Here is a 13,048-nt window from a genome sequence, read left to right as displayed (position 1 = left end):
CGTTGTAGACATTTGTCTTTTTCAAAGGTACATACGTTGCCTTGCATATACACCTACTTTTTCCCTCTTACGATACCCTCCCTCTCCTCTCCTTTTCTCGTGTTTCCCACCTTTTGGCGTCTGTATGAATCTCTTTCGACAACGTCTTATTCGATCTAAAATCCCCACTCCGTTCTCAACGCCCCGACTGCGACCCCTCCATCGATTGCATTCGTCTCTATCCAGCTCCAACACGAGCACCATGGAGTCGCTAAAGCTCTATAACTCGCTCAAGCCTGGCGCTCCGGTGCCTTTTGTTCCCATTGAGAAGGGCAAAGTTACCTGGTATGCTTGCGGTCCTACTGTGTACGACAAGAGCCATTTGGGCCATGCTCGCAACTATGTCTCTACAGACATCATTCGTCGCATTCTGATGCATTACTTTGGCTTTGATGTCAAATTTGTCATGAATATTACCGACATCGACGATAAGGTATGAAGAAGAGCTCGCTAGATATCATGCGACTTGTCTAAACCTCTACAGATCATCATCAAGGCACGACGACAACGATTGCTCGAGCTCGAGAAGAACAAGAACTACACGAAGGACGAACTTCAAGATCTGGCCCTGGCCGCTTTCCGGGCATATGCTAAGAGCAGCCTGCCTCTGCTGCTAAAGGACGGAGAGGACATCGATGCGACCAACTACGCTCAGCGCAGAGAGGCGGGATATGGACACGTGCTTGCAGGAGGCACCATTTCTGGTGAGGGAAAGCCTGGCGACGATGAGGCCAAGGTCAAAATGCACCTCAGCAACATGACTGCTGCCGCTGAAGCTATGGCTTCTGGCGAGATCTTCCCCGGCACCGACGAGATCCTATTGCCCTTCCTCGATTCGCTTTACAGGGAAACCATTGACACGAGGGACCAGACCATGTTTACAGATCTGACTCAGAGCATGGAGAAGCTATTTATGGACGACATGGATGCGCTCAACGTACTGCGGCCTGACGTTATCACTCGAGTTACCGAATACGTGCCCCAAATTGCCGATTTCGTCAAAAGAATTGTCGACAAAGGATTCGCATACGAATCCGAGGGATCTGTCTATTTTGATATCTCCGCGTTTGAGCAGGCCGGAAATACTTATGCGCGACTGCGTCCTGACAACCGAAATGACAAGTCTCTCCAGGAAGAAGGCGAGGGTTCCCTCTCAAAAAACCTTGGTGGAAAGAAGAATCCCGGCGACTTTGCTCTGTGGAAGAAGTCCAAGGCTGGCGAACCCTTCTGGCCTAGCCCTTGGGGAGATGGACGTCCTGGATGGCATATTGAGTAAGTTCAAATGAACCAAGGCAACTGAGTAATGAGCTAACAAGCGAATTCAAGATGTTCGGTTATGTGCAGTGATGTTCTAGGAGCGACAATTGACATCCACTCTGGAGGTATCGACCTGGCATTCCCTCATCATGACAATGAGTTGGCACAGAGCGAGGCTTACTTCTGCGAGCATGGTAAGGGCGAGCACACATGGGTCAACTACTTTATCCATATGGGTCACTTGTCTATTTCTGGATCCAAGATGTCCAAGTCTCTCAAGAACTTCCAAACTATTCAGGATGCATTGGCTACGAACTACTCCTCGAGAGGAATGCGGATTGTGTTTTTGATGGGTCGATGGAACGATGGTGTTGAAATTTCACCCGATATGCGATTGCAAGCTGACAACTGGGAGTCAACCATCAGCGTAAGTATGGCTCAAATCTCGATCTAACATGACTGACATATGTCAGAACTTCTTCATCAACGTCAAGGCATTGCTGGCGGAGGCTGGTATCTCGCATGATGTCAAGTCTCTGTCTCTCAGCGCAGATGGCAAGGCCAGTGAGGGTCTCTTGGCCGAACTCGAGCAAGCCAAGAAGGACTTTGAGGCTGCTTTAGTCAACTCAATCGACACACCAAAGGCTATGTCTGTTATCCTCAAGTTGGTCAACACTGCCAACGTGCACTTGAGAGACAACAAGGACGCTGATCTTGTGGCTCTTGAGTCCATTGCACGCTGGATCACCAAGATCGTGGGCATCTTTGGTCTCGATTCGAATGCTTCGCCGCCATATGAAGGCCTTGGCTGGGCCACAGTCATCGCCTCAGACGTTGAGCCGAAGACAGCTGTTCAGCCCTACGCTGAGGTCTTCACCAAGGTCAAGTCTGATGTTTCTGGCTTGTCTCTAGAAAGCGCCGAGATTTCTTCATTGCTTGAGCAAGACCCTGCTGCTGAGTTCGAGTCGATCGCTTCTGGTGGCTCTCGCGACCCTGAGCAATTGGCTTTGCCTTATCTCCGTGCCGTCTCTAAGCTTCGAGATGAGTTGCGTCGCATTGTTTCTAACCAAACACCCGAAACGAAGAAGGCTATTCTTTCTTTGACAGATCGTATTCGCGACGAGGACCTCACAAATCTAGGCGTTTACTTGGACGACAGACCCGACGGCCAAGCCTCCCTGATCAAGTTCATCCCCGCCGCTGAACTGATTGCTGCGCGTGAGGAGAAAGCTGCCCAAGCTGCTGAAAAGGCGCGAAAGAAGGAGGAGGCTCGTCTTGCACGTGAGAAGGCCGATCAAGAAGCTCGTGAAAAGGCCAAGGTCCGACCCGAGGATCTCTTCAAGGGTGATGAGAGATACAGTGCTTGGGATGAGCAAGGACTGCCTACTAAGATGAAAGATGGCAGCGATGTACCCAAGAGCCAATTGAAGGGTCTGAAGAAGCAATGGGACCGACAGAAGAAGGCGCACGATGATCTCAAGGCGAAGGGATTGTTGTAGAATGGGAAGTGGTGTTGAGCGGGTAACCTATCTAGGTAGCATACTAGAAGGAGGAGTTCGGGGGCGACAACAAAAGCGTTTTAAGACTTGATTATTGCACATTAACATTTCGCACATGAACGGACATGCCTGGCTGTATACCGTCGCACGCTACTGTGATAGGAATACAACACACAGTGACTTGAGATGGGGTTAAATGTCGTGATAACATGGTGGCATTGAGCAAACAGATCCGGCACTTATACCCGGGATACTTGGCAGCGGAATATTCATGTCAGAATCTCGCTAGGCGGAGTTCATATGATAGCAGGGAAGCAGGATATTTGTGTCTCTTACAAGTATTTGGACTAGTTGTAAGCCATTTCTGCAACTGCACATAGACAGCTGAGTCCATGAGCATCGACTATTGCACAGAATGAAGACATGCACTCTAATATGACAGAATCTTGCAAACTGTAGTATTTTATGCATATCGGTCAATAAATTCCCTTTCGGAAATACAGGTTGCAAGGATGAGCTCGATGGTCAATTGCGTGATGGGCACTATAGATGGCATAAAACTCCACTATCCCACAACTCACTCCCAGGTTCGGCGAACTCAAGACATCTTTACTTGTTAGGAATTGGCAATTACTGGCTTTTACTGGTAAAGAGACAACAGTGGGGTTCAATGGCGATGAGAAAGATCGGGTTATCGCGTGGGATGTCGCAGAAATAAAGAGGGCGATCGCCCGCGGACCTTGGCTGGACTTCTCTGGCAATTACCTTCTAACTGATAATTTAAGTTTGTGTCTTATCTTATACTCGGTCTTGAAAATGGAGAAGAACTTTGATGAGATAGCTGTTGGTAGCCAAGATGGTAGTTCCAGTGATCTGGAACACATCGAAGTTGACTGGACCGAAGAAGAGGAAGCGAAACTCATTCGCAAGTAAGTAAAACATCCAGAAATTATGAGTTCCTCCCCGATATTAACTTTTGATCTTCTTTCAGGGTCGATTTCACTATTATGCCACTCTTAGTTCTTGGCTTCTTTGCCCTTCAACTCGATCGAGGAAACATGTACGCTTATACCGACACGCGCTTCTATACTCGACTAACACAACTCTAGTGGAAATGCTCTCACAGACTTTTTCATGGCCGATGTTGGGATCACTCAAAGTCAATTCAACGTTGGACAACAGCTTTTATCTGCGGGTATTGTCCTGCTTGAGGTATGCTTCCAGAGGATGTGTTGATAAGGGTTGCTAATGATGATAGATTCCCAGTAACTTCATCCTCTACCGTGTTGGGCCGGCCAAGTGGATTGGATCCCAGATCATTGCATGGTAAAAATGTCCCAATGTCTCCTTTCTTATATTGTCTAACGTCTTTAGGGGTCTCGTAGCCACATTCCAGGCCTTCCAGAAAGGTCTTGGTGCTTTTCTTTCCACTCGACTTCTTCTTGGGTATGTCTGTCTCGATACGTGGTAGAACCTTTCTAAAAATTGCATAGTCTCTGTGAAGCTGGCTTCATCCCTGCTGGACTATATACAATTACTCGATGGTACAAGCGTGATGAGACCAGCAAGCGATTCTCAATCTACTTCCTGGGTAACATGCTTGCATCTGGGGCATCAGGTCTCATTGCATATGGAATGTAAGCATGACTTAAACTATCTAACTCTTGATTCCGTGCTGACCATGACAGTCTTCACATGCGAGGTATTGGTGGACTTGGAGGTTGGCAATGGCTTTTCATTGTAAGTCCACACATACTTGGCTTATCGAGTCTAAACTAACAATACCAGCTCGAGGGTATATTTACCATCCTTGTTGGAATTCTCTTCATCCTGTTCTTCCCAGACAGTCCCTTCAACCCCGTCTCACTCTTCAAGTTCGGTGTGTTCACTGAAAGGGAGAAAGAGATCCTAGCGAAGAGAATTCTGAAGGATGATCCTTCCAAGATTCACGCAAAGCCAAACGTTACTAAAGAAGAGTTTCGTAATGTGGTATGTATCTTATTCTGCATATGATATCTTAGTGTGCTGACAGTTGCAGATGACAAACTGGAGACTCATTCCCCATGTTCTACTCACTATCAGTGCTCTCGCGCCCGCTACAACAATGGGCTCCTACTCTCCAAGTCTTGTGAAGTCGTTCGGCTATGAGAGACTCAAGTCTAATGCCCTTGTGTCGATTGGATCTTGGGCCCTTGTTGTGACTAATCTGCTATGGGGTTATCTGGGGTAAGAAACACCAATTCATCATTTGAGACTTCGTGCTAACTCCTTCCAGTGATAGACTTCAAATGCGTGGTCCTCTGGTTGCCTTTGGAATCTTCATGTTTTGGGCATTCACAGTACGTAACTCATTTCTAGTCTTACTCATGCGTTACTGACTCGTTAGATCGCTGATCGTGTCATGGTGTTTTCACCTGATGGACATACACGATTCGCTCTGTTGACTTTAACTCATGCTTTCGGATGGCAATGGCGTAAGTTGAGCCATTAGGTAGATAGATTCAGCGACACTAATGTTCTCATAGATCCCCTGAATGGTTCTTGGATGGCTCTCAACGCTGGGTCCGCTGGAGAGAGATCTATCACCATGGCCATCCTCATTATGTCAGCCAACACATCTGGCATTATTGGGAGTCAACTCTTCCAAGAGCATGATGCTCCTCTTTACAAGACAGGTTGGACTGCTATCATGGCTCTGGCTTCGGTTGGTCTTGTTATGGCTGTCATTGCGAACTTGCAGTACTTCTTCCTCAACGGCCGACGGATAGGTCGCAAGGGATTAAAGTATAGTCCTTAATTGGGTGAAAGAATATTCACTCGCTAGTTAGGTCACAAAGTTGGTTGGTAGTGAAAACATTGGAACGTGACTGTCTGAACTTTTGATCAATTATTAGAGAATATTATTTGGGAATCATAGACTAGAGAACAATTCTGTGTTTACTTGGTCTCCTTCTTAGCGTCCTTCTTGGCCTCACCAGCAATCTCTTGGGCCTTCTCAGACTTCTTCTCCAGCACTTGTCGCAGTTCCTCAACGGTCTCCTTGAACAACTTCTCGCCTTCTTCCTTGTGCTTGTCTGCAACCTCGCTCAACTGCTGCAGCTTCTCCATGACCTCGCCACCGTTGGGGATCTCCTTGATGTACTTCTCAATGTCGACCCAGCCGCCAGTGAGCTCGTTGCCCTTGGACTTGACCTTCTCAGTCGCATCCTTGACGTACTTCTCTAGGTCGCCTAGGTCGCCAGAGTCGACGGCGGACTTGGCACGCTTGAACAGCTCGGCGGTGTTGCCCTCCTTCAGAGCATCGGCGTTCTTCTCGATAAGCTCCTTAACTTTGGGGTTCTTGTCAAGGTATGGCTTCGCCTCCTCAAGACCCTTCTTCCAGGCCTGGTCGCCGAGCTTCTTGATCTGTTCCACCTTCTCCTCGATGAGCTTGCGGGCCTTGCTTATGCTGGCGGCACTGAAGCCTCCAGCAAAAATGTCCTTGACCTGTTTCCAAGTCTCGTCAACCTGCTTCTTAGCCTCGGGGCCATACTTGTCACCAAGCTCCTTGAGCTGATCAACGTTGCTGCCAAGCTTCTCCTTGACCTGGGGGTGGTTGTCAATGATGTCGCCGATGGCATCCCCAGCGAGGTTGGCGACCTTCTTAGCGAGATCGGCGAGGACGTCGTAGGCCTTTGAGGCAGTCTCAAGGCTCAGGCCAGACTTGGAAAGATCTTGGAACTGCTTGTAAGCATCGTTGACGAGCTTGTCGGCCTCATCCTTGTTGTTCTCCCGAACCTTTTCCCAGTCCTTGAAGGCGGCATCAACGTAGGCACGGCCACCTGGGATCCAACCAACGTAGGAGTAAGCAAACTCTTTAATGTAGTTCACAGCCTGATCTGCGTCGGGAGTGTTCTTCTGGAGCTTCTTTGCGGCGGCCTCATATTTTTGCTGAGCCTCCTTGGCAGCCTTGTTGATACCTGAAGCAGCACGGCCAGCGGGTGTATAAGAGTAGATACCATAGAAAATGGCTGAGCCGACAAAGCCACCAGCGATACCGGAGGCAAGATGAGCGCTGCTCGACGAAGATGAGGCTGTAGATTGGAATCGCACTTGGCGAGAAGCACGAGAAGCACGTGCGGCACGAGGCACGGTTGATCGAATGAGAGGGCGAGCAGGAAGCATTGTGTCGGATTAGTTGCTATGGGAGGGAGAATGGAGAATCAGATTGTAATGACGAAGGGAGAGATGTGAGAATGAGGGGGAGAAAAGGTGGAAGATGGCATTTTGAGGGTGAGTAAATAACTTTTCTTGCAATTTGTCGAAGGAATGACGTACTCGTACGATCACGACGCAAACAAACCACAAGCTAGAGCTTCAGGACCAAAGCTCCGGAAACGTGACGTCAATGACGCTCATATGCGGACATTGCGGGGTGAGTTTGGCGTTCCCCATGTGAGACCAAGACTGCCCAATTGGCCAATTGCGTTCCATGTCTCCAAACTCAATCCGTGCTCAAGATCGAGATCCTTGTGCAGTTCCTGGTTTGATCCTCGGGTCTAGAGCTGAAGATGATCAGGGGCGCTTTCGTTGGTCCTGCTTTACGGACAGACGGGGCCGGGATGGGCCGCGGATGTTACGTCACGACTACCTAAGACAACAGCTACACTAAGAAGGGGAGCCAAGAAAACTTGGAACCTAATTTCTAAGTGAGGAAAATACTTAGGTAAGTGCCGGTTATCTTAGTAGGCCTTTTGACTAGTTTATTTTGACACGCTGGTCCAACTGCAGCAGTTTTCTTGCTGTCTAGGGGCTAATAACCTAGCTCAACAAGCACCGAGCTCAGCTACCAAGGTCTACCAAGGTTACCATCGGTAGACCGGCTACACGATAAAGAGCCGCTAATTCAGGACTAATGGGTTTGATACTCTTTAAGATTTCTCGCGCGGTGGATAAACCCTGCGTAGTAGACACAATCTTTGGGAACTTCATTGTCATTCAAGTTACCCTGGAGATGTTTGCTCGGTATTTTGAAGTCTGATCTTTTGCCCTCGTAGCTTTGACATCTGGAGTGAGCCAGTAGTGAAGACAACTCGGGTAAAGCAATTATAGGCTCTGTGAATCGAAGGCTTCGAAGGTATAATATTGTGAATTAGGCGTCACGAATACTCCTGAGAGGGTAATTTAGACCTTGCCAAAACATGCGCTCTGACTATTAAACTTAATAGTGATGTCAAGTCGACTGGCTGTGTCAGAATGCTGTGCCGACGCGACCTTCTCGGGCCCGTGTGCAAGTTCTATGGAGAAGGACATGCTGACTTCCGAGTTTTGTCTATGATTCTCCATGATTAAAATGGTTCCATCGTGCAAATCTTGACCCTGTTGCAGAATATCGCAGCACGGCTAGTAAAAGTATTGTGATGTGTTGCCAGAAGTTTCATGTGCCGAGCAAGCTAGTCGGGGCGAGTCGGTAGATGGCTGTTGATGCAAAGTCAGGATTGGTGGTTAGGAGCTGGTTCGCTGTTGGCTGCCACAGGAGCGAGAGCATGAGGTCACAGCAGAGCTTGAGACCCCAAGGGGGCTTGAAGATATAGAACTGATCGAGTCTGAAGCACATCACTGATTAGAGTGGTTATTAGGAGATTGCCTCATCTTGATACTTGCCTGAAGATAGGGAGATACAGTGATCACCTGAAGAGAATTGATGATAACATGGAAACTACCTGTCCCAAAAGGAAGAGTCCGATTATGATGAATGCATAGTGGAAGAAATATATGATGAGAAAGAGAAGAGAAGAGTGAAAAGAGGCGGTTCAAGGGAAGATTATGTTCTCCCATGGGCAACCTAATGATCCAGAAAGTCGCGTGCTTGGCTACCCGTACCAGCTTCTTGGATCTAGACCCTTTTCCGATGCGAAGGATGTCCTTTGTGTTCTATATTTATGTTTAAGTTGTGTTGCAGGCTGAATGCCAACCATATCATCCTGCATTCCTCAATCCTATCAGAGACATATATAGATCTTGTACTAATGAATTTCGTGACTGTTTGAGAGCAACTTGTACGAAGTATGTCCGCTGGGTATTTCAGATCTGATTCAGCCTTGACAGAACCTTTTATTGTTGAGAGGATATAGTAAGAATATGTCAAGCTTGAATGCTATATGCTCATGAGCACGGTGTTCATGGCTGTGCCAACTGTTGTTCTATAGAGACTCTGGAGTCTGGACATAAGGCGGAGCTTTGAGTGTTAAAAGGGGTAGCAAAACCTAGAGCGTGCATATCCATAGAAGATAAGTTAGCCTAAACTTAAAGAACTAGTTGTAAAGCCCTTTTACTCCCGGAGCTGGGGTATCTTTGTGGTATGAAGCCCGAGGACTTTGCTCCCTGTGAACTGTGCTTGACTCAGGTCCCATGTCGAAGCCTGGTTGGCTGGCTAATTTTAGAAATTGCATGTTGGAATTATTTCCGGAGACTCCTTGCCAGCAAAGATTTTCGACATAGTCTATCTATTGACCGAGAAACACAGGCCGTTTCTAACCATATATATATCGAAGTAGTAATAAGCTTAAATAAGTTTTACGGCGTGTTGTCTTCTGAAAGACGTCGCTAACTCAATCCAGTTTCTGACGTCACTTCAAGTGGATATCATTACTTGACCACATTAGAGTTTGCAGGCTTTCAGCTGGAGTCACGGAATCTCATTGAAGTATTTACAATGTACAACTAATCGAGAAGGTCTCTATGAGAATAGAGATGAGAAAGATAGTGATTTTATGGAATTGATACAAGATGTTGTGGTGAAAAGAAAATGATTTTCTGGGTGCTTCGAAATCGTGGTCTCCACACGAGATGAAGGTCCAACCGACATGGTGACATATATCTTCCACTATCCAATCGCCGAGCCAGCAAATTTCTTTACCATTCACAAATCAATAACCATAAACTCTATCAACCAGCATACCATCAAATATTGAAATGGCACCTAAAGCCTTGACCCGAGAGACGACTACTGGCGCTGCGCTGGAGAAGGTCCAGGGAGCCATCCAGGGCCCAAAGACAGAGGTGATTCTCAAGCCGCCTTCTGACGTAAGTGAATCAGATACAAAATGAACGCCACTATACTCATAGAATTACAGCTCGAGGAACTCAAGGCTGATTGTGATTCATTCACTTTCACATCATTCACCACTGAGGATGCTTTTGTGCTGGGCAACCTTCTCTACGCTCGGCTTTACCCATACGCTGTCAAAGGCAAGCCGACGGTGATCTCAATTGCCCTTGCAAATACCTCCCAGGTTGTCTACCAAACCGTTACCGGACCTGGCACAGCTCCCGACAACGAGCAATGGGTTCGCCGTAAGAGAAACACTGTTCTCCGATTCGGCAATAGCACATGGTTCATGCACAACAAGTTCAAGGGGGATGAGGTTGCTTTCGCTGCCAAATATGGCATTGCAGATTCAAACAAGGGCGACTACGCAATCCATGGTGGAGCCATCCCGATTCGTGTCCAGGGAGTTGAAGGGATCGTTGCTGTTGTCGTGGTGAGCGGGCTCAAGCAAGACGAGGACCATGGAGTTATTGCCGATGTTATCAAGAGTAATTGGAGCTGTTAAATAATTTCATAGGGTAGTCAGGCACAAATCTGTCAAGGATGCTCAGGGTATCCCTGACGCAGCGGCCGACCGGATTTCCTACTACGGAGTGCCCGTTCCCGCTATATATGCACCAAAACAAATAAAGTTTATGCAGCTAATGAAACCGAAATCCACACTAGCGTGCCGAGACAAACTAAGTTAATCACTCCATGCATGCCGAGCATTGAATTCAATAGTCTATCATATCTTCTTCATCAATACCTAGAGTAGGCACAGCTAACTCTACGGCGACCATGAACACGACGAAATGGAGGATTTCAAAGGCTTGTCAAGAATGTCGCGCCAAGAAGATCAAGTGCAATGGGGAGACCCCCTGTCAAAACTGCAGCATGAGAAATCTCAGTTGCGTCTATCGCGAAAAGGCCCGTAATCGGACGCGCAAGGTCAAACCGCGAACTGCAGCTTATGAGACTATAATGTCTCACGATGCCATGGAGAGCACGTCTCTGGAACCCTCTGATGAAGGAACTGTGCCGCCAACGCCAAATGCCGACGACACCGCATCTGTCGGACCTACAGGATCAGTAATGGACAGCGAACGCAGTTTGACACATAATAGTGTTGCTGCGACACATCGCGCATCACCGTCTTGTTTTCTCCAGCTTTACTATGGCCCCTCGTCGAATTTTGCCCTACTCAACTCGATCTATCACCAAATAGCCGGGACATGCCCAAATGATCCTCCGTCACGCTCTGGAATTGTCGAAGAAGTTGGTCCGGGTCTAGACCTATTCAGTCATCGGAGACTATTCTTCGGAGATCTGGCTGACAACCAACGGCCATCATCAATACCAGACGACTGTTCAGCTATGTTGATTGACCCAGATACTGCTCACCGGCTACTCGAGAGATATCTTCTGACCTATTGGCACGGCCTTCCCATCATGAGTAAAGACCATTACCGCCGTCGCTTGAGTGCCCTATACCAACCACCAGGTATCTTTGATTATGATGCACCCGAGACTATCATCGTCATGCTCGCTGTAGGACTGGGAGCTTCAATGACAGGCGAAGAAGCCATTGCAGAATTTCTTTTCCAGAAAACCAAACAAGGAGTTGCCAAATTGGATGAGGTTGTGAACATGCAGATGGTTCAGATACACCTCTTAATGATAAGTCGTACCTCCTGAACTTTGCTCTCATATAAGCTTACACAATCTCACGCTCACTTCCAATCTGAAAGAGCAAGGCCAAACTCAGGTTTCTTGCATGTCGGAACTGCATGCAGAAAAGCAGTAGCGGCTGGCCTACATAAGGATGGATGCTCACGCCCAGGATACACGGAAGATGATACAAATCAGCGAAGAATAACTTTCTGGAGTTTATTCTTCTGGGAAACGTAAGGTTCTTAATTATCCACCTTGACCACTACTGACACGATACAGTTGGCAATGTTTTGTCCTTGGCCGACCTAGCTCGCTTCCTGACCCCGGTTCGATCATACCACTACCGAAAGGCCAAAAACTACTAAAGTCTTTGGTCACCCTATCACGTATCATGGACAAGTGTGTAAAGAAAATCTATAGTCCTCGACATGACTCCCTGTTGCCAGTCTGGAATGCAGCCATCGAGATCCGCCGCGAACTACACCATTTTGCAGAGCAACAACTCAAGGATATGAAGTTTGGTCTTGTGGGAGACCCCAGCACAGGAGAGCTCGGCGTGTGCCAAGCTATGGTTTCAACAAGTAAGCTAACGCAATTCACCTCCTGTACCATACTAATCGAGACAGTGTATCATCATACACTCCTATTAACATTCCGCCCCTTTCTCATCTTGCGAGCAAAGCTGAATCACGACCGTGCTGCTGCTACTTCAGCAGAGAATCTACAAATGCCTCCGCCTTGGCTCGATAGCGCTTGCGAGTATTGCTTGGAAGCAGCGAGGAATTCCGTTGGGTTCTTAACGGGCTCTTGTGCCACCAATATTCTCTGTCGTGTATGGTTATCTACCTTAATTCAGAGTCGGAACTGGCTAACCAAAATCAGGATATAAAGTATCATGGCTTTTTTATGGAGGGAGCATGCTATGCTTTGGCTTTCGATATGCTTCAAGAAAAGAAGACAGCTCACCGCAATCTTCCCTGGATTCACTCTGGTTTAAGATGCCTTCGCTCCATGATGGGATCAGCAGGAGTGAACGCCGGTCAGCTTCCAATAACAATCGCCTCAATAGAGCAGATGGTCCGATCTGCTGGGTTTGAACTGAAAGATCCAGTAGACACGAACCAGCAGAAGCAGCCCCCGCAGTCCACGCTCCCTGGTTCACCAGCACCTGTCTCTGTTGCGGGTGGTATGAGGAGCGAGCCTGCGTTCACATTCCCTTCCATGCCATTCGGGTTTGATGTCACTGGTCAGATGAATGGGACCTCGAGCTCTCCTGCTGGCGCTGCCTCGGAAGATATGACAGATTTTACAGCTGCCGATGTTGGATGGGATATTGATTTTGGAACTATGAATATGGAGGCGTTTTTATCTCTCGACTCGGCGGAGGCTTTCAATTTTGCCCCATGAGTACACAACTGCATACTTGTATTTTATCTTATTGGGTTGGTTATTTGCTAATGTTAGTCCTTGTGGCGTTTTTAGACGCATCATCGGTGTAAAAAGCACCGGA

The 13,048-nt window shown here is 47.7% G+C and overlaps 5 protein-coding genes; 4 read left to right on the top strand and 1 right to left on the bottom strand.

The window, feature by feature from the left end:
- Positions 1-241: 241 nt before the first annotated feature.
- FFUJ_13154 (related to cysteinyl-tRNA synthetase) lies at positions 242-2,795 on the top strand (the record flags this gene model as incomplete). XM_023575804.1 has 4 exons in its annotated part: positions 242-472; positions 524-1,311; positions 1,366-1,723; positions 1,770-2,795. 4 exons carry the CDS (start codon positions 242-244, stop codon positions 2,793-2,795), a joined length of 2,403 nt encoding a protein of 800 aa, XP_023429059.1.
- An 816-nt stretch (positions 2,796-3,611) lies between these two features.
- On the top strand, positions 3,612-5,592 carry FFUJ_13153 (related to nicotinamide mononucleotide permease; the record flags this gene model as incomplete). XM_023575803.1 has 12 exons in its annotated part: positions 3,612-3,724; positions 3,787-3,855; positions 3,905-4,007; positions 4,054-4,121; positions 4,170-4,241; positions 4,289-4,432; positions 4,484-4,535; positions 4,584-4,784; positions 4,834-5,021; positions 5,071-5,134; positions 5,182-5,269; positions 5,321-5,592. The coding sequence occupies 12 exons, from the start codon at positions 3,612-3,614 to the stop codon at positions 5,590-5,592; spliced, it is 1,434 nt and encodes a 477-aa protein (XP_023429058.1).
- Positions 5,593-5,732: 140 nt separating this feature from the next.
- FFUJ_13152 (uncharacterized protein) lies at positions 5,733-6,959 on the bottom strand (the record flags this gene model as incomplete). Its single annotated transcript, XM_023575802.1, has 1 exon — positions 5,733-6,959. The coding sequence occupies one exon, from the start codon at positions 6,957-6,959 to the stop codon at positions 5,733-5,735; it is 1,227 nt and encodes a 408-aa protein (XP_023429057.1).
- A 2,790-nt stretch (positions 6,960-9,749) lies between these two features.
- On the top strand, positions 9,750-10,390 carry FFUJ_13151 (uncharacterized protein; the record flags this gene model as incomplete). XM_023575801.1 has 2 exons in its annotated part: positions 9,750-9,860; positions 9,911-10,390. The coding sequence occupies 2 exons, from the start codon at positions 9,750-9,752 to the stop codon at positions 10,388-10,390; spliced, it is 591 nt and encodes a 196-aa protein (XP_023429056.1).
- A 275-nt stretch (positions 10,391-10,665) lies between these two features.
- On the top strand, positions 10,666-12,945 carry FFUJ_13150 (uncharacterized protein; the record flags this gene model as incomplete). XM_023575800.1 has 5 exons in its annotated part: positions 10,666-11,523; positions 11,581-11,771; positions 11,818-12,119; positions 12,165-12,370; positions 12,421-12,945. 5 exons carry the CDS (start codon positions 10,666-10,668, stop codon positions 12,943-12,945), a joined length of 2,082 nt encoding a protein of 693 aa, XP_023429055.1.
- Between the last annotated feature and the right edge of the window lie 103 nt (positions 12,946-13,048).

This window comes from Fusarium fujikuroi, chromosome FFUJ_chr04, assembly GCF_900079805.1.
Source record: "Fusarium fujikuroi IMI 58289 draft genome, chromosome FFUJ_chr04".
In the NCBI taxonomy this organism is placed as follows: Eukaryota; Fungi; Ascomycota; class Sordariomycetes; order Hypocreales; family Nectriaceae; genus Fusarium; species Fusarium fujikuroi.
This window is presented reverse-complemented; position numbering and strand designations above follow the sequence as displayed.